Raw genomic sequence first — 18,340 nt, 5'->3', positions numbered from 1 at the left:
CTTCACCCAGCCCTTATGACGGTCCCCCAAAGCAACATCCAAATAGCCTCTCGTAGTTTCAGAGTTGAGACCCTCAATTCCATATTAAGAAAGATTCATTTATCCCAGGCTACTATATGCTTTTGCATGGTAAATCCTAACTCTAAGGAGAGCTCTGATGGCCAGAGTAGCTCAGTAACTGCAATAAACCTGTTAGTGCGGTATGAAGAGTTTCCAAAACAAGAAAATAATAGATGCTATAATTGTGTAGATTAATATTATAATTATAAATTAAACTGTGCTTCTAAATACAAATCTCTCATGTATTAATAAAAAGCAATTACTAAATGCCCACTACATTAAGCAAAGAGATGTTGGTAAACAATTCTTTATTTGCATAGCTTGCATATTATTTCACACTAAAGGTTAAACTCTTAATGTTTACTAAAATTCCACTTGTGCCCAGTGGGAACTTAGAATTTGCAAAGCATTCTTCATGAAGTCATAAGCTAAAAGAAGGGGAGAGACTCGGGGTCTGTTGGCATACCAGTGGACTTGGGCTGCATCCACGCCTTAGGGACATGCATTCACTGCCCTAGAGCATCTCATCTTTAGTGTGTCCACTATTCCCGTACCACTACCTTCTTCCTCCTGCCCCACCCAGGGGCATTAACCTCCTTAATAAATGCATCTGATCAGTCTCAGTTCCCTATAAATGTTATGCTAAACAGTAGCTTTCACTGAAAAAGTCTTACTTTAAAAGTCTTTACTAAGGCCAGGTGCGGTGGCTCACGCCTGGAATCCCAGCGCTTTGGGAAGCTGAGGCAGGAGGATCACGAGGTTAAGAGATCCAGACGATCCTAGCCAACATGGTGAAACCCTGTCTCGACTAAAAATACAAAAATTAGCCGGCCACGGTGTCGCATGCCTGTAGTCCCAGCTACTCGGGAGGCTGAGGCAGGAGAATCACTTGAACCTAGGAGGTGGAGGTTGCAATGAGCTGAGATCACGCCACTGCACTCCAGCCTGGCGATAGACAGAGGCTCCATCTCAAAAAAAAAAAAAAAAAAAAAAAAAAAAAAGTCTTCACGAATATAAACACATTGTTAGGCTTCCAAAAGCTTAAAGTTTCCATTTATTTTACCTGGTAACTATTTTACATTTTCAAAGATTTCCCTATTATTCTGCATACTTGACCACCCCATCTACCTGTTTCATTTCAGAATGCTTTTATTTTATAATTATTCCTTACTAAGTATATACTCTACCACTCTCTTTTGTTGTTGCTGTTACTAATTCTCGGTAAGCTACTCTATGTGTCAAGTTGGCTTTAAAAATAGGTTTTCATTCTGTGCTTTAAAGTGTAGCTCTTGAGCTGGGTGCAGTGCTACACGCCTGTAGTCCCAGCTACTTGGAGGCTGAGGTGGGAGGATCACTTGAGCCCTGGAGTTCAAGGCTACAGTGAGCTGTGATCTTGCCACCGCACTCCAGCCTCCGCAACAAAGCTAGACCCCGTGTCTAAAAAAATAAAATAACAATAAAGTGCAGCTCATAGGTCGAGACGCAAGAGTTTCAGTTCGATCACCAAGATTCTCCTACCTAAAGTTTTAGAGTCCACCTTGGGGCAAATAATAACCAATGGCAGATAGCAGTTCCCTAATAAACTGAAGTCTATGGTAACCAAGCCATTGGAAAAGTCAACCCAGTTATGAGTATAATTTTAAATCAAAGAAATTAAGAAAAAAGACTTCATTGCTTGAATGAAGCAAACAGCTGTCTGAGTCGCCTAGACTTTAACAAAACCTGGGGCCCTGGGAATAACGCTGACGAGAGATCTGCACATAGTAGGCATGGGCTCGAAATGTGCTCCTCAGCTGACTTCACGTCCTCGCGAGTTAGCCTCAGATATGACCCAAAGGATACATACCATCTCTTCCTGAAACAGCGTGTCAAATTACATATATATATGCAAAAAACAGTAATTCACTGAGAAAACCAAGTTTTGTCTTTTTCTTCTGAATCTGGTTTTAACGTGACCTTTGCCTGTCATCCCCATCTTTCTAATTTATGAGCTCCACCTTCTCTAGACTGATAACTTCTTGAGGAAAGCATGCTATTTTACCACCTTTCACTGCTGAATCTCTAGCCCTTAAGCACAGTCTCTGGCACAGAATAAATATGAAATGAATGAGTGAATGAATGGATGGATGGGTGAAGAGAAAACGCAATGCACAAGATTTACCTATCAAAATCCACCAATGGTCCTGAACAATGGTTTTGTCAGTAGAGATGCTGAATATATTCATATAACACATTTATTTCAATACTATTAAGGATTCTAGTGGTTTTTTTTTTTCCTCTTTGGGTATGTATACTTAATGAATACTGCTAGCACAGAGACCCAAATTCAATGAAGGTTTCTTTGAAAAAAAAAAGGGGGGGCACAATTTTTCAGCAAAGATTCTCACCAAATTATTTGCCACAATAATTTTAAGGAAACAAAAAATTGATACAAACCTATATAGCTTATCTTAATTTCTATAAAATAAATGAATAAAATTATACTTACATATAATGTAATAATCTTTGTTCTTCTGAAATTCTAGACCCCAGAGGTTAGGGCTGAATTCTTGAAACTTGATGGTGAATTTGATATCTTGGTCTGGTTTGGCACAGTTGAGGAGAGGGGTATTTTCCTTCTTAATAGTGCATCTGTCTGCTTGGTCTTTATCAACCATATAAACTTTATAATATTCATACTGGCCAACAGTTTTAGAGTCCACTTTGGGGCAAATAATATCCAATTTGTCTCCTATCTGTGGGTATAGTACCAGTCCTTGTCCAGGTAGAAATCTAAAAGCATAAGAAAAAAATGCCAATGAGTTGATAAAAAATTAACAGTATTAATGATAGTTACAAGATAGCCAGGCAATGCTGATAATCTCATACTACATATTTTCAGATTCACGCTTTTATGTATCAAAAGTCTCTTACTTCAGATCAATATGGGATGAATGTATTTTGGAATTAAGCTTCGAAAGGAAAAGGAAAGACAGAAAGAAACCACTTTCCTTCCTCTAAGCCACAGGACCAGGCTACCTGCTGACATTTCTTTACCACCCTATCGCTTGTAATATTTCAGTACTCCTTTGTGTAACCTGACAATAACTTTTCCTCCATGGTGAGTCAGATCATCCCACATGTTTGTTATTTTTTAACCACTGGCAGCTTTAGTTTATTGGGCATGCCACAGAGAGATCTCATCAATAGGAGGGAACAGTGGATCCACTAATACTTTGTTGTCCTGTTAGTTTCCATTTGCTGTTGATGTTAATTAACAGACAAGTTTCATCAAGAATGTTTCAAATTACTTATCATAATTAGTTAGTCACTGATCAAACAATGGGTTTTTTATTACACTGAACAAAAGAAATGTCTTACAAATGCATAAAAGATAACCAGAAATAATTAGTTGTAGTATTGATTCAGCTGCAAAATGAAGAGTCCTCCACTTGCAAGGACAACAACTACTGTCCCTGCTCTAGAAATCTTTTTTTCTTCCCTTGAGACGTATTTGCTCCAATTATTTCTCAGAAGCAAATCTTTAGAACTAAGACTACTGATACAATATTCTCTTAATGCTTATCGCTAAAAGCCTCCCTCCTCCCTATCCTCTTTCTTGCTAGCCATGCTCCTGAATGATCTTTCTTAATGGGGAGTTTCTCTGAAAATCTGAAACAAGAACTTCCTAATGAACATCCTTCTACAAGTGCTAACACTAACAACACACTTAGAAATCCCAGCTCGTTCGTAAGCAGCCAAGCCTGCAGGCTCATTAAAATATTAAAGCCTGAGAACAAAGAATCGCCTCTGAATCCTTTCAATTCAACCTTTTTCTTTAACCAGAGATGCCCACCAGCCATGATGACTACAGGGTCATAATTCACTAAGAGAAAAAGCAAGGATGATAGGGCACCCCCAATTTCAAACCCATACCAAGGGAATAGCTTATGATTTATGCTGATGAATGGTATTAATTTTCTGAAAAGTGCATGAGTGTGGTTATGAAGCAGCATAAAACATAACAGAAATTATATTATGGATTCATATTAAAAACCTGCACTCTTTATTGGCAGGAAAAATGTATGTGGCTGTTACCTCTTTCTTGGGAATGTGTTACTGTACAACCCCCAAAAGAGAAGGATGGTCCCCTTTTTTTTTTACCTGAGCTCCTTTAGCAAGGACATAGGACATTTATTCATTCAAAAAAAAAAAAAAACCTTTCTGTGAAACAGAACTAAAAATGAATTTTTATAACAATGATATATTTAAAACAACCATGTGAGTACTGTTGAGAATTCTCTAGAACTTTGGACAAATGCAGATCACAGGGAGCCTCTCTGTGGTATCCCCTCAATCTTGTGAATGCCAATGTGTTCTCTCTAGACAATTTAATCTTCTTTATGGACAAAACATAATTCAGTTTCTCAAGTAATAGACTGAATCAGAATGTCTGTGGATGAGGCTAATTTCATTATCTCCCCCAGCCTCTCCAACATACACACAGTAATTCTGATGGGCTGCTGAGGTTAAAAAAACTCAGGCAAGATGCTGGGCAGCAGGTACAAACTAAATTCCATAAACATTAAATTGATCATCTTCCTGACACTTCCTTTTTCTCCTGTCTTATTCCTTGACCTTTTTTTTAGGACATCTTTAAGGTTTACAAACACCAGGAGTCAATTCCTGCCTAGGGTTTCTCATACCACTCCAAACATTTTCTATCCTAGATCTGCTCCTTTTGTAGCCTGCACAGACAGCCCTATATAAGGGTTAGCTCCTATTAGAGGAAGTATTCCTAAATTACAAGCTCCAGGGGCTTCCCAGGCTTCAGAGATCAGGATCCTTACCAAGCCAGATGTACCCATTTCCTCAACCATTCATTCAGCTCTTTTAAGAAAAAGCATTACACCCCCTTCCAAGCTGTACATCTCTGCAAGTCTTAAAACTCTCCCACGTTACACCCTATGTCTCAAGTTTGGCTCACTAAGCTCTTTCTTCATTCAAAATGCTCCCAAGATCCTGTTTCCTTCATGAGGATTTTTTTTTCCGACTTAACTAAAGATTCACAGGAGGTTTCCTCCCAGGCCATGCAAGTCACTCCTCTTGACTCTCATCACTCAGCATCTCAGTGGCAGCTCTTGCTGGTGCTGACGTGGTGAGGTGGAAAACACGGGATGCAGGGGTTGATGTGGCTTCGGGGATCTTCGTGTTTGAGGCCATATTTTCAGAAGGCATAAGTCACATACAAATTGAATGAGCCTTGTAATTCATTTCACAAACACTCCAGTCCTTTCTTGATGTAAAGTTTTCGTTCAGTGTGTACCGTCCAACTTTGTGAAAAATCTCTAACGGTCAGTGAAGGCAACCCAGGGGGATGCTTATCAAAACGGAAATGTGGCAGGGAGGAAATGTGGCAGGGAGAAACGGAAATGTGGCAGGGAGGCTCACATTTCAATATGCACATGCGATATGCTCGTAAAAAGGAAATCCTGACAAAACTCACTATTCCTGATGATTCCAAACGCATTAATTCACCTTTCAGAACACATTGTGGCAAAACGTGAGGCAAGAATTTGATCCTCGGCTCTTCAAAAGAATTATTTCTAGAGCTTGTTAAAACAATGATGGCTCCTTTAATTAAATCAATACAAAAGGCCCCAATACTTGAGTGCTTTAGCAGCTTTTACTTCTTAAGCATATACATAAACAGCCATAGCACACAGTCACTTTAATTGATGAGATTATGCCTTCTCAGTGGACAGAGGGCAGTTGAGCTGAGAGCTTGAACTACAGCTCTCCTGGCCATGTGTTTGATATGTGCAGTCTGCATTATTGACTCTGCCTCCCGGGAACTCTCACACTTCCTAAAGCACCATGGCAGCAAACAACAGCACTGTGAGTGTAACAACTCAAGTAACCTGTTTTGTGCCAGACGTTGTGAGTGACAGAAAAGTAGAGATCGCTGATCATTCGGAATGTATAGTCTAGCTCCCCGAGGGCAGGCCAGTCCCACATGTGACTAATTCAATATTAAATGCCCAAGGGGCTGACACAGAGTAGATACTCAATAAAGAATGTATTAGTTGAACAAAAACTAGGAATGAACAAATAGAAGCTAACATTTATACAAACTGAAGTCGAATTAAGTACCACTATTTGCAGGTCACAGACATGATAAGAATTCTGAACACAGAACCACTGAGTCGGGACAGGACACACTGAGGAGGAGAGACTGGATTTCCGCAGATGCCTTCCCAGGCACACTGGCGTTTCTGGAGAGCAAGGAGCCCTGCAAATGGAGTTTCTGGCCCTTTCTCTCTGAAAAAAGTTGTAAGTATTGCCAGTCTTCTACAATCCCTCTCTACTTAAAATGCAAGGCAATCAGCCATCTCCAGAACCACTAATAATACAAAACACAGCTGCTTTGGAGCACTTGCTTTTCGCCAGCACCGTCCAAAGCCCCATACATCCCATGTTCTTCATTTCAGCACAACACATGGACCTAACCCACAAAACAGGTGAAGACACACTGGTGCCCAATGAGCATGACAGGAAAAGCCCCCTTTCTCTGCACACTTTTTCGTTTTGACTGCAGCACATTCAATTATAACTCTGGCTTTGGGAAACACATTTATTCCTCCCCAAATCAAGCTGTTCATAGACAAGCCATGAAGTTAAGGGAAATCAAGAGAAAGCCAATACACATGCACATGTGAGCGTCACATGGAGAGCCAGGGAAAGTCCAGCTCCACACCAAGCACACATCAGTGGTTCCTGAAGGGAAGAGGCTTCTTTCGAGGCAGTCATCTGAGACCATGGCTCAGATATGCAACCCTTCCCCAGGAAGCCAGGAACCAAAAGGTGAGGAAGAAACAGACCAGCTACATGACATTTGTGTTTTACATTTAATATTACATATGGACTCCAGACAATTATGCAAATGGCAGAATATATATGAAAAGCAAATGGGGTGAGTTTCCTAATACTATCATTTTTTAACGGAAAACAATTGAGTTCCCTATGTTATAATCAAGTCAGTAAACAGAGTTCCTGTTTTTGAAGTGATGGGGTTTATATTTGAACTCTGTTACTTTTAGATTGCTTAGACACATTAATAAATCAAACTACACAGCACATCTATCTATGCCCTAAATATTTTGGAATATTCAATAATACACTTCTCCTATGCTAACTTTGAAAGTGTTAAAAAGAATTATGATGATGACAACTGGCTAATTTTAAATTACTAAACTGACTTTCCATTATGGATGCCAAATACAGATTTCTTTCTGTGTGTTCAGACAATGTTCATTTTGTAACCAAAAACAGTAGAAGGAAACTGCCACAGTTACAACCCATAGCGCATGAGGGGAGGCTGTTCTTGTTAAACTTCGCCCAGACAGAAAGTGGTTAGAGAGGAGTGTCATTTAATAAAGTCTGCTGATTTTAAGCTCAAATAAAAAGCAAAGACCACCAAGAGTGGTTCATGTCCCACACAGGAGAGAGAACTGAGTCAGACCAGTTCTGTCTCTGAGCAAAGTCAGAGCAGGCTCTCTACTGTCTTCCTGGGAGGGGAAGGCTGCCTCTTCTTTTCCATCAAGAGAACCTCCAGGTTTAGGACTGCTTCCCAGGCCATGGCGTGTGGCTTAGTGCATTCTCACCGGAGGGCTTCCCTGGGAACCATGGGAGGCTGCTCTAAGGGTGAGGCATACTGAGTGGAAATAGGCAACTCCACGGTTTTTCCCAGTGAATCAGTCCTAAGCAAGACAATAGATGCCCTGCCTTTAAATCAAATATAGAGACAATAAAATGTGGAAAAAACTGGAAACACTCAAGTAGGGATTCCAAACTTAACATATCTATGGTGAAATGATCTGATAGTGGAATCTATTTTTCCTCTTGGATTACCTATTGAACTTAATCCAAGCTTTTTCAAGTTTTCCAGCAATTTAGACTCTAATACTTCTACATGGATACTTTGGCTAAGTCTAACAATCTCAATTAGACATAAATATTTAGTAATCTAAACTGGATCTCCGTAATTTAGACATTTCAACTTCACAGTCATAACTGTAAAAACTTTAAAAAATAGTCATTATGTTGCCAGGCGTGGTGGCTCATGCCTATAATCCCAGCACTTTGGGAGGCTGAGGCGGGTGGATCATGAGGTCAGGAGTTCAAGATCAGCCTGGCCAAGATGTTAAAACCCCATCTCTACCAAAAATACAAAACTTAGCTGGGCATGGTGGCAGGTGCCTGTAATCCTAGCTACTCAGAGGCTGAGACAGAGAACTGCTTGAATCCCAGAGGCGGAGGTTGTAGTGAGCTGAGATCACGCTACTGTACTCCAGTCTGGGCGACAGAGCGAGACACCGTCTCCAAAAAAAAAAAAAAGTCATTATGCAACACAATATTCTTTAATCTTAATAGACTGGAACATAGCATAATTAATGAAGACAGTAGACAGTTTTAACCTACACTATGAGCACATGCTTGTTTAAAATAAGGGCCTAATACACTGAAAACATAAACCAGTCACTTAGAGTTCAGAGGTCATGTCACGTGATCTTCATTCACAGACCAGACCATGGCACACTGGGATGTCAAGTCTGGACTTTTCTGCTGACTGGTATTGCATTATCGGGTCTCACAGGGTGCCTGGGAAAAGGAGGGAGGCAGTGGTTGCCTGCTCTATTTCTGCACTTTGCCCAGTGTAATAGGAGGATCTGTGGGAAGCCAGCAGTGGAGAAGTTTATGGAGAGCTGTGTAGTGAACCTGAAATTGCACTCCCTGCTCCCCCTCTCACCCACAGCTACTCCACTTTCCTTGCTTCTTTCTTCCTCTGACCATACTACATGCACCTTAGCACAAACATCTGATGCCTTCTTACAAGTTTTCTCAAGGTTGGCCAAAGAGTGTCGATTCACCGAGAAGAAAACCCGTATCGCTCGGGGACCACGCGATGCTGGTGTAGTCTCTGAAAATACAAATGAAATGTGTGAAAATATACCTGTTGGCTCTCCTGAGGGACGCGAGAGATCCACGGAGGGAAACCATGGAAGAAGATGCCAAAGTTTCCAAACAAGGATGAGTTAATATGTTAGTAACTGACTGCAAGAATACTCAGCTGACAGAATAAAGAGATCAGAACAAAAAGATACAAACAGCAACTACCAGTTTCTATGTCCAGACAGATAACTAGGCCAGGTAAACCCTAAATCGACACAGACATGATGACAGTGCTTGGAAATGCCGTGGGAAAGCTTCTATTTAAAAAGCATCAGATTCAATCCAGAGCCACTTCTACCTAATATTACACATGTAAAAATCTATTTAAATATGTAATATTTATGTGTAATTATGGCAGTTATCATGCACTTGAGAAACAGGGCCATGTTACTCATGTAACAGGACAAGGGAGTCCTGACATGGATGCTGGAGCACGCACGTGCAAGTGGAATAAATGTGTGGGGGGAGGAGGCCCACACATAAAGCTCTTCTACCTCTGGAGCAAACTGCCAAGCAGGACGAGATTCATAAGTCAATTCGCATTACTCTCCACAAAGAATTAATTTTATTTTTCTTTTCATTCAAAAATTATATCATTAGTGTATATGATCATTGTAAGCAGATGGCTGATTTCAGTTGAAAATATACACATCAATGATACATGGTATGTTGTTCTGTTTATTTTGCTGACTGCACGGAGACAACCATAAACAAATGGTCACACACACCGCCTTTACCTGAGAACACTTTGGGCTACTGAATGGTGGACTTAGAATGATTTTTAGCTTTCTGTGTTTTCTTCGCAATAAATAGTCAATGCTTTTGTGATAATATTAAAATATTATTTTTTAATGTAGTTTCAGAAAAATTGTACTATCTTTCATAACTGACTTTAAAAATAAGCAGTTAAAATATTTAATGCCTATAGACTTAAACTTTTGATGAAATTCCCTAGCAAGCAGATAAATAAAATTATCCTAGTTAAAGTTGTGACCTATTTCTCTGAGTCCACAGAAGCTGTAACAAACTTGTTTACTCAAATCAGTGAAAAATAGGGGATATATACAATTTATGCTTAATCATTGAACTGTACAAACATTTCAAAGATTCTAAATCCCAGCTTTACAAAGAGGCTCAGCCTAGCAGCTACAAACCAAAAGTCAGTAATATCACAGGTTTCTTCCCAAGCCAGTGTTCTGTATTAAGTATACTTCAAATTTACCCCATTTTGGAAAACATGTACTTTTTCCATAAAAGGCTTTAATTTTTAATTAAACGCCAAAGCCCACAGTGAAGAAGAGAAGTCAGAGTGCAAACTGGTTCTTCTGCAATTGCGAACGCGGATGAGTCGTCTGCAGTTCTGCTGTAATTGGCTGGTGTTTCCAGTCACCTCCTGACAAAGGATGCACGCTGCTCCGGATAAGCCCAAACCCTTGACCCTTCACCCCACCATGTACTTTGGGCCTGCCACGTCTATATGGAGCTAGAAGAGCATTAACACCAAAGACCAAGGCTCCTTTCCGAAGTGCTCTGTGCACTTGGGGATATGAATACTCCCAAAGAAGGACTTTGCATCATGAGCGTGTGAATGTGATGGCACACTTCATCAACAGGCAGGATCTTCAGTCTTGCGTGACTTCCATTTAATGCTAGATTGCTGCAACAGCTTCATAAGGTATTCTCTCAATGCTCCAAACATAAGAGTTTTGTTATAAAATGAATAAATAAAGGCAGGGCCTAAGAAAGACACAGGCAGTAATAAGAAATACTTGGAAAATGTTTTATCCCTTTTTTGTGGATAGCACTTTACTGCCCCCTTTTGCACTTTAACATCAGAACAAGTTTCTACACAGACTTATTCTGAAATCAGAGAAATACTGGGGTGTAGTGATAGGGTGTCAGGTTTATACGGAATTAGGTTACCAGATACCACGGCTTAGAGTAAAAAGTAATTACCTTAAAACTTCCAGCGAGTGCACCACTATCTTCTCAGTGGCTTTAAACCTCCAAGAAATAAGGTAGTAATTGGAGGTTTTAATTGACATTTTCCACTTTAATTTGAATGTATATGTGTGTTGGAACAATTGCCTGTTTTCACAGGTGCCCCTTCTTTCACACTTCCCTAAAACAAATATCATCTGCAACATGAACCTGATTTATTCAAGGAAAAGAAAAGGGGTCTAAGAGCAGGCTATACAATTTGGAACCATTCAAGTGTTATAAATCTGAGAGCAAAGACTAGGTGGGTAGGGGGTGGGGGCACGATTCACACCAAGGACAAGCAAAATCTTTTCAAGAAAAGGAAAGATGAGAAGCACAGAAATTCAAACACACGGTGAGGTGAGCCGATAGGCACACAAACCAGTTTAGCAACTCTTCAAGGTGAGGTGTATTTGTGTCTCTTCAGCATGCATACCTTTGAAAAAAAGTAATTAAACTACAGTCTAAAGGAAAGTTTCATTTGTCAAACTTGAATCTGCAATAACAGAGCTAGAGGGCCCCCAGTTCCTGGCCCAAAGACCTCAACCTGCATTTGATAGAGGTGCCTGTGATGCTGTGTATCCTTTTATTTAAACATCATCTATTTTCCTCTGTCAGTCTACAATTAGCATACGAGTCAAAATAATATTACATTTCATAGGCCACAGTGCTGCACAAAACTGACTCCTTTTGATGTTAATCTTGTTTTTTATTTGTGATAAAAAAAATCCTGGTGGCTAAAGTTAATTTTATTTTAAAATGCTCCAAGACAGTATTCTCACAGTTTAAGCTTTTTTTTTTTTTCTTCAGGAAAATAACAGAAATATTTATTTAATTTTTATCTGTGCCATGATTTTCACTGTCACAAAGCCTCCAATTCACAGAGGGGCATACCTGTATGTAACAGGCAGAGGCTGAAATATCATCTACTTTTGTATTAATCATCTAGAAGTCTAACTTTAAGTGTGTGATCCCCAAATATCATTGTTGTCTTTTCAAAAGTTAAGAGACTAGTTAATAATCTCGGCCATGAAATTAAAGACAAAACTTAACCACCTATCTCAAAATAAAAATGCAGGTCTTTATTTACCAAACACACACACACACGCACACCAAAGAAACCAGCCCATGAATTTTGCAGCTAGATAAGAAAAAATGTGGAGATTTGAAGAGTAAGGCTGAGTGGGCAAGTGAGAAGGGGTGTGATCTCACAAATGCCAGATTTCATCCTATTGGCTTGACCACGCCGGCTCCATTACTAACAGGAGGATTTCATAACCCTCAGAGACAAGATGCACTGCAGGCTTCTTTCCCAACTGTAATTTGTGTGCACCTGTACGGTCTTGTTCCAAACCACGCTTTTAGCAAGAGTCTATAAAGGAAGGTGGAACTCCTGTTATTTATAGGTGAGGCACCAGAAAGAAAAATGGTTTCATAGAGAAAGAAATTCAAAGGGCATTTCCAGCTGGTTCTCTCTTGTTTTAGACATGAGTGTTCAAATCCATTTGCTCATTTACCTGAGTGGGAAAAATCGCGGAGATGAAAGGCTCACGTAAATCATATAGATATGGAATGCCTTGGCATTAAAAAAACTCGAAGAAATTGAATTAAGATACAGTGAAAAGCACAACAATACAACAATCTAGAGTTAGGGAGAGCATATCTTTTGTTTTAACCCTCTGCCCATCCCTTTCCTTCCTACCATCACATTTTTTTTTAACTACAAAGAATTTTGCCTATTGACAAAAATGATTCACCCATGTATTATTAAAGGGAAACTTCTCCCTTTTGGTGGGGCCAACAGCCCAACAAGGGGCTGCCATTCCTGCTCCTCCAGGATTGAGTCTGTCTTGTTTACCATGGGACCCTCCCTCTGACCCCCGACCAGGTACCTTGCATAAACAGGGCTCTCAATAGGTGTCTGTGTAATTAAAGAATGAACAAATTAATAAGGCATAAGATGAGATAACACTCTCCAAGTTCTCTCTTGCTATAAGAGATTCACCTTGCCAGTCAAGCATAATCAGCCTAGTAACACAGTTTACAAGGCTGTGTGCAATTGCTTTACAAGCAGGCTGCCTCATAGATACCTCCTTCCTGGGCTTCAGAAGAGGGTCAGGGCTAGGTCTGCTGTGGGCGTATGACAGGAGACATTTTCCTGCACGTCTCAGGGCTTTGCCACAGCCCGTGGAGTTAGGGAAGAAAAGGAAGAAAAACAAAGCAGGCTACAAAACAGCCAGGTCTGTAGTGCTAACATCAAAAGGGAGCAAAATCAGACTCGGTTCCTGACTTCCATACGGATCATCCCCACAACTGTGCAACTTAGGAAAACAGAAACAGCGCTCCACTGTAACTTTGTAACTTTGTGAACGACCCATTTATTTCCTGCTTAGTCACCACATCCAGCCTGGAATTACCTTGACCAAAACCCAAAAACACCCCAGAAGTTAAATACTGTAAGTGATTCAAACAAGCAGCTACTGAGAACGGCATGAAAGTAATTGGACGAGGAGGAGGAAGGAGGATGTGCTGGGGGCCCTGAGTTCTAAAAGGCATGAAGATTTGGTTGTTGGAGACCTCTGGCCGGCGGCTGCGTGGTCTCCAGGTAAGCAGATGCTAAGCATGGTGAAAGTGCAAACCAAGGGGCACCACTTGGAGTCAAGAGAACCCCAGGCCCACCAATATTCACCGCCTGGCTTCCTTAAACAAATGGCTCCAAACTTGCAGAACATCAAAAGCCAGATGGGCTGTACTGAATGAATCCACAGGCAAGAAGCCAGAATCCCAGTTTGCTGTAGAAATAAGCCTGGACTTGATTTGAGTCTTCTCAGCTCTGACAAGCTGGAAGCTGGCACAAATCCCAAAATCCAAAATAAAATGGCATTTAATTGTGACTAAACTCTAAAAAAGATGTCATACTATCTCCTTAGCTTGACACACACTCAGCATCTCACCAAATGGATCTCCCCTCAAAAATCTGACCTCTTTTTCTCCCAACAAGGAACAAGTGAATGTTTCAATTTTTAAAAGGAAAATATTACCAGTCAAAGGAATAATACTCAGTATATGCATGACTTATATATTGTAATAACTCTCCAGTCATCCTTTAAATGGGCTGATCATTATTCTGTTTCCATTGGGTATAATCTTATTATACCCAAGATTTGACATAAACTTATTATATCAAAGATTCAAAGGTTCCATTTAAAACTACATGACTATCATAAGAAAGTGACTATAAATCAAAATGGATAATGACAAAATTAAAACAATGATACCACAAACTTTTTGATCCATCATGTATGCACTGTTTTAAGCAAATGCATGCTTAATTTAGTTATATGATAAAGACTACTCCATGCACCAAAATAAGCAGGAGGCAGAGGATTAAAAGAGGGACCCTGGCCCCAGACTAGCTGGGTTTAAATCCACTTATTAGTTCAATATGACTTTGGCTAAGTTAATTAACCAATTTGGCCACAGTCTCCCCACTGGTATTATGGATACAATAAAAGTACTTCCCTCATACAGTTACCATGAAGGTTTTAGGGGTATTTGTCAGGCAGTTAGAACAGCAGCTGGCACGTAGTGAGTGCGATACACAAAACGCTGTTAATAAAACAGCGTCCACCAGTTAAGCAGTTTTCTAAATATCATGTAATATCCATGTAAAGAATATAACACTGCCCATCCCTCCAGGCTGAATTAATGTATTCATTCAACAACCCAACTGTTCACAGTACTCTCTACTAGAATACACAAAATGAATTCAAAGAGCCTCCTCTCAGTCCACAGTTGCACAGTGGAATGAGAAAGTCCAGGGTTAAAAGTGTTATAAAAAAGCACCAAAAGCAGGAAAGCAGAGGAGAGAGAACTTAATTTAGCAGGACAAAAGAAATACAAAGGGTGTTTCAGGTAGCAGAAAGTCATAAGGAATGAGTAGAAGTTTGGCAGGTAAACAAAATAAATTAACATCAAGGAGTTTAAGGTGAAAGTATTATGCTATAGTCTTTATTAACAGATTATTTTAATTTTTTCCTTGTATGCAAAGGCAAATTGAATTATGGCCAGGCACACAGTACACATTCAACTGACTTTTATTAATAACAACTGGTGTTTTTTTGATTGGTTCATTGTGCCAATCACGGAGCTTAGCTCTTTAAATACACTAAATGTTGACCAAAATTGTGTTACTCTTTGATTCAGCACTATTGTTACTGTCCCTATTTTAGAAATGCGACAACTGAGAGGCAGTAAGGCTACTGCTCCTAAAGCTACACAGCTAATAAATGGCTAAACTGGGATTGGACTCACATAGCCCAACTCGAAAGCATGTGCCCTTAATTAAACTACAAGGGCACTTGCCCTACTGTCTTTGCGAAACTGAATTGCCTCACCTTTCCATGATCATACTCATTTTGAAAAGCAGTAGGTACTGATAATTCTCACATGAAAAGGTAGCTGAAAAGTTTAGCTGTTCCTGTGAGGCATCTGTCTTGAGCGATGGCCTGATGTAGGGAATCCTGGGGCATGTTCACAGGTGGACGTGATAGACACACACTGCCCTTGGCTGAAATACTGTTCCTTTGGCTTGCTTACTATTTTCTTTATTTCAGCTGTCTACTGTGACTTTGCTTAGAGATACCCACAGTATTTCAAGACTCAAGCTCCTCCTCCCCTGGGCTGTTTCCAGACCCCTCCAGGGGCAAATGCCATTCCCTTCTTCTGTGTCCCCACCTTGCACCAGGCACCTACTTCTAAATGTGCTTGCTCCCACCTGGGTTTCTCTCTACTGGACTTAGGCTTTAAATCTCGAGGGTACAGGTCACTCTGCCTTGTATTGTTAGAGCCAAGTAACAGGCCTAACACTTAGTAGTTGTTTGTTGAATTAACAACAAATTCTCCACCATCAATGGTTTAGATTCCTGTTGCTTCCCCAGCAAGGCAGGGACCACAGATTTCTTCAGAGATTCCCAAACAGCGTTCATGTTGAGTTTTTCCCAGAAAGATTGGTGTAGGGCGAGGGTTCTCAGCGTGGCCTTGAGGCAGCAGTTGGCCAGCATCACCTGGGAGCTTGTTAAACATGTCCATCTTCAAGCCCCACCCCAGACCTCAGGAATCAGGAACTCTGGGGGTGGGGCCCAGAAACCCGTGTTTTCTCAAGCCCTGCAGGGGATTCTGGTGCCCTAAAGTTCAAGAGCTAGGGACCTCTGAGCAGTCCCATTGACTCAGGTCTCATCCACGTCTTGTAGCAGAAGGATGACAGTTAAGACAGGGTAAGCTGCCATCAACACAAATCTGGGTTGTCTGTCCATTCCACTAAAGCTTACTGAATGCCAATGCTGGACAGAAGTAGGGACTGATGAAATGAAGAAGGTGTGTCCCTGACTTTTAGGACAGGTAGAGTGGTGAAGACTTGCGTATCAATCATGATGTACCGTGTAAATGGTTTTTTCTAAGTACATCACAGTACAAAGTGTTATGGATTACGAAGAAAAGACTTAAAGAGATCACTCTTGATCTATGGCAGAAAGAGACAGAACATGTCTAGGAGAAATCATGAACTTTACTGGACAGTCCATTATAATAATGATTCATTTTCCCATAGAAAGGGCGGATTCAAGGCCTATGAGAACTTGCTTTTTTAAAAAAATATAAAATGTACCTCAAATATATTTCTGGTAGATAAGTAAAAGATGACATTTCCTCACTTCTGCAGCTAGGTACATTCTCAGCTGGTCTTGAACATGATTTGCCCTGCCCCACTCACTCATTAGACAATTCTGATTCTGGGCAAATATTTTAGGCCCTGGTAAGTCCAGGTAAAGGTGTGGAAAGAGCAAGGATTGTAATTCACCACCTATAACCTTAGGCTGGAAGAGATCAATTGAGAAACACTTCTTGCTCTGACGGTCGGAAATTCTTTGCCATGCACCCAGGTTAGGTGCCCTGCGGGGAGCCTGGATTGGGAACAACAGTAGAATGGGCAGACAATAAGGAGCATTACAGGCTTTCCTCACACACAAACATGTTGACTCTACTGGTTTCAAAAGTCTGGGTAGCACTCATAATTATTCTGGGGTGACAGGAGAGTGGTGTACACGGAAAACATGGATGAGGCCGCAGTGGCAATGGGTACGTGGGTAACAAGTATGGGAAGACAGATACAAATATTGTAATTAAAATTGGATGCAATAGGATTTAAATTGAGAAAATATACTAGTGATATAAATACATAATTATAATATATAAAAACAATAAAATAATAATATAAATAAATTAATAAAGTATGGCAGAACAGCAGTGGTTCATTCACGGGGCTCTCACTGCGTGCCCCCCACAGAGCAGTTTGAGCGCTTACCTACTCGGGGTTTAGAGAACGAAAAAAGCACACTATTCATACTCCACTACTACCCACTTTTTCTTCCTATTTTGTTTAGAGAATTACTAAGGGCAGAAACAACTTGTTTAATGGAGCTGTCCCTAGCTATGTTTTCTTATTTGAAATCAGCAAGTACGTACTTCCCAGCCACAGAATGCTTTGGACTAGAATCACATATCTGAATTTATACATGAAAGGAAAACATGTTAATCGTCTAGAGCCACTGCTGATCTCTGCTGGAATAACAGAAATAGGTTTGCCTGGCATTCGATGTGCATGGAAAGCATTTTATAACTGGTCACCTACTCTTTTCACTGGTTTGCTAGATCCTCCTTCCTTACCTCCAATACTTCTGAAATATCTTCTCACAGGTAGACGGCAAAGCTAAATGTTGGATGAAGGTTAGTAAACAAATGGCAGGGCTTTCTTGAATGACTGCTTTAATCACTTTCACCCTGTTTCTGATAGAAAGCTGGAGGCCAGGCAATTCAGCTGTTTCTTTTGTCATTTGCCTGCCATAAATATGCACCAGTCTGCGTTTGAAAAGCTGAAGGAGGCGGCAAGCTTGCTGGACATTTATCATGCTCTGTTCCCTGTTAACAAGCAAATACTTTAGCTGAATGGGCCATTAGCAATCATTGTCAAGTGTAGAATGCAAGGTGCTTGGATGTGACCAGCTTGTAAATTAGGGGGTATCCCTTCTCTGATGAAGCTAGACACATGAAATGGATCTATTAATACAGGCTGCTGAATTAAGTTAGAAAAAGTAACAGGCACTGGATGTGGCCAGCCTATATGCAATACTTTAAAAATGTTTTTGGTCTATGAGAGCTACATAGTAGTGGCTATAGTAATTCCCATAGTAATGAGAAAAACAGGCAACAAAGGCAATATATCTACAGCCCCAAACAGGTGCTCAAGTCAGGT

At 40.4% G+C, this 18,340-nt stretch overlaps 1 protein-coding gene across 1 annotated transcript in view; it reads right to left on the bottom strand.

Annotated features, from left to right (window-relative positions):
- The window catches only part of EFNB2 (ephrin B2), a 45,965-nt gene that overhangs the window by 20,248 nt on the left and 7,377 nt on the right, over positions 1 to 18,340 (bottom strand). Inside the window, exon 2 of the mRNA XM_033177302.1 lies at positions 2,549 to 2,832. Within this exon, the coding sequence (XP_033033193.1) occupies positions 2,549 to 2,832 (284 nt within the window). The remainder of the gene's footprint in view (positions 1 to 2,548; positions 2,833 to 18,340) is intronic.

Source organism: Trachypithecus francoisi, unplaced genomic scaffold, assembly GCF_009764315.1.
Source record: "Trachypithecus francoisi isolate TF-2019V2 unplaced genomic scaffold, Tfra_2.0 Lachesis_group18, whole genome shotgun sequence".
NCBI classification, from domain to species: Eukaryota; Metazoa; Chordata; class Mammalia; order Primates; family Cercopithecidae; genus Trachypithecus; species Trachypithecus francoisi.
This window is presented reverse-complemented; position numbering and strand designations above follow the sequence as displayed.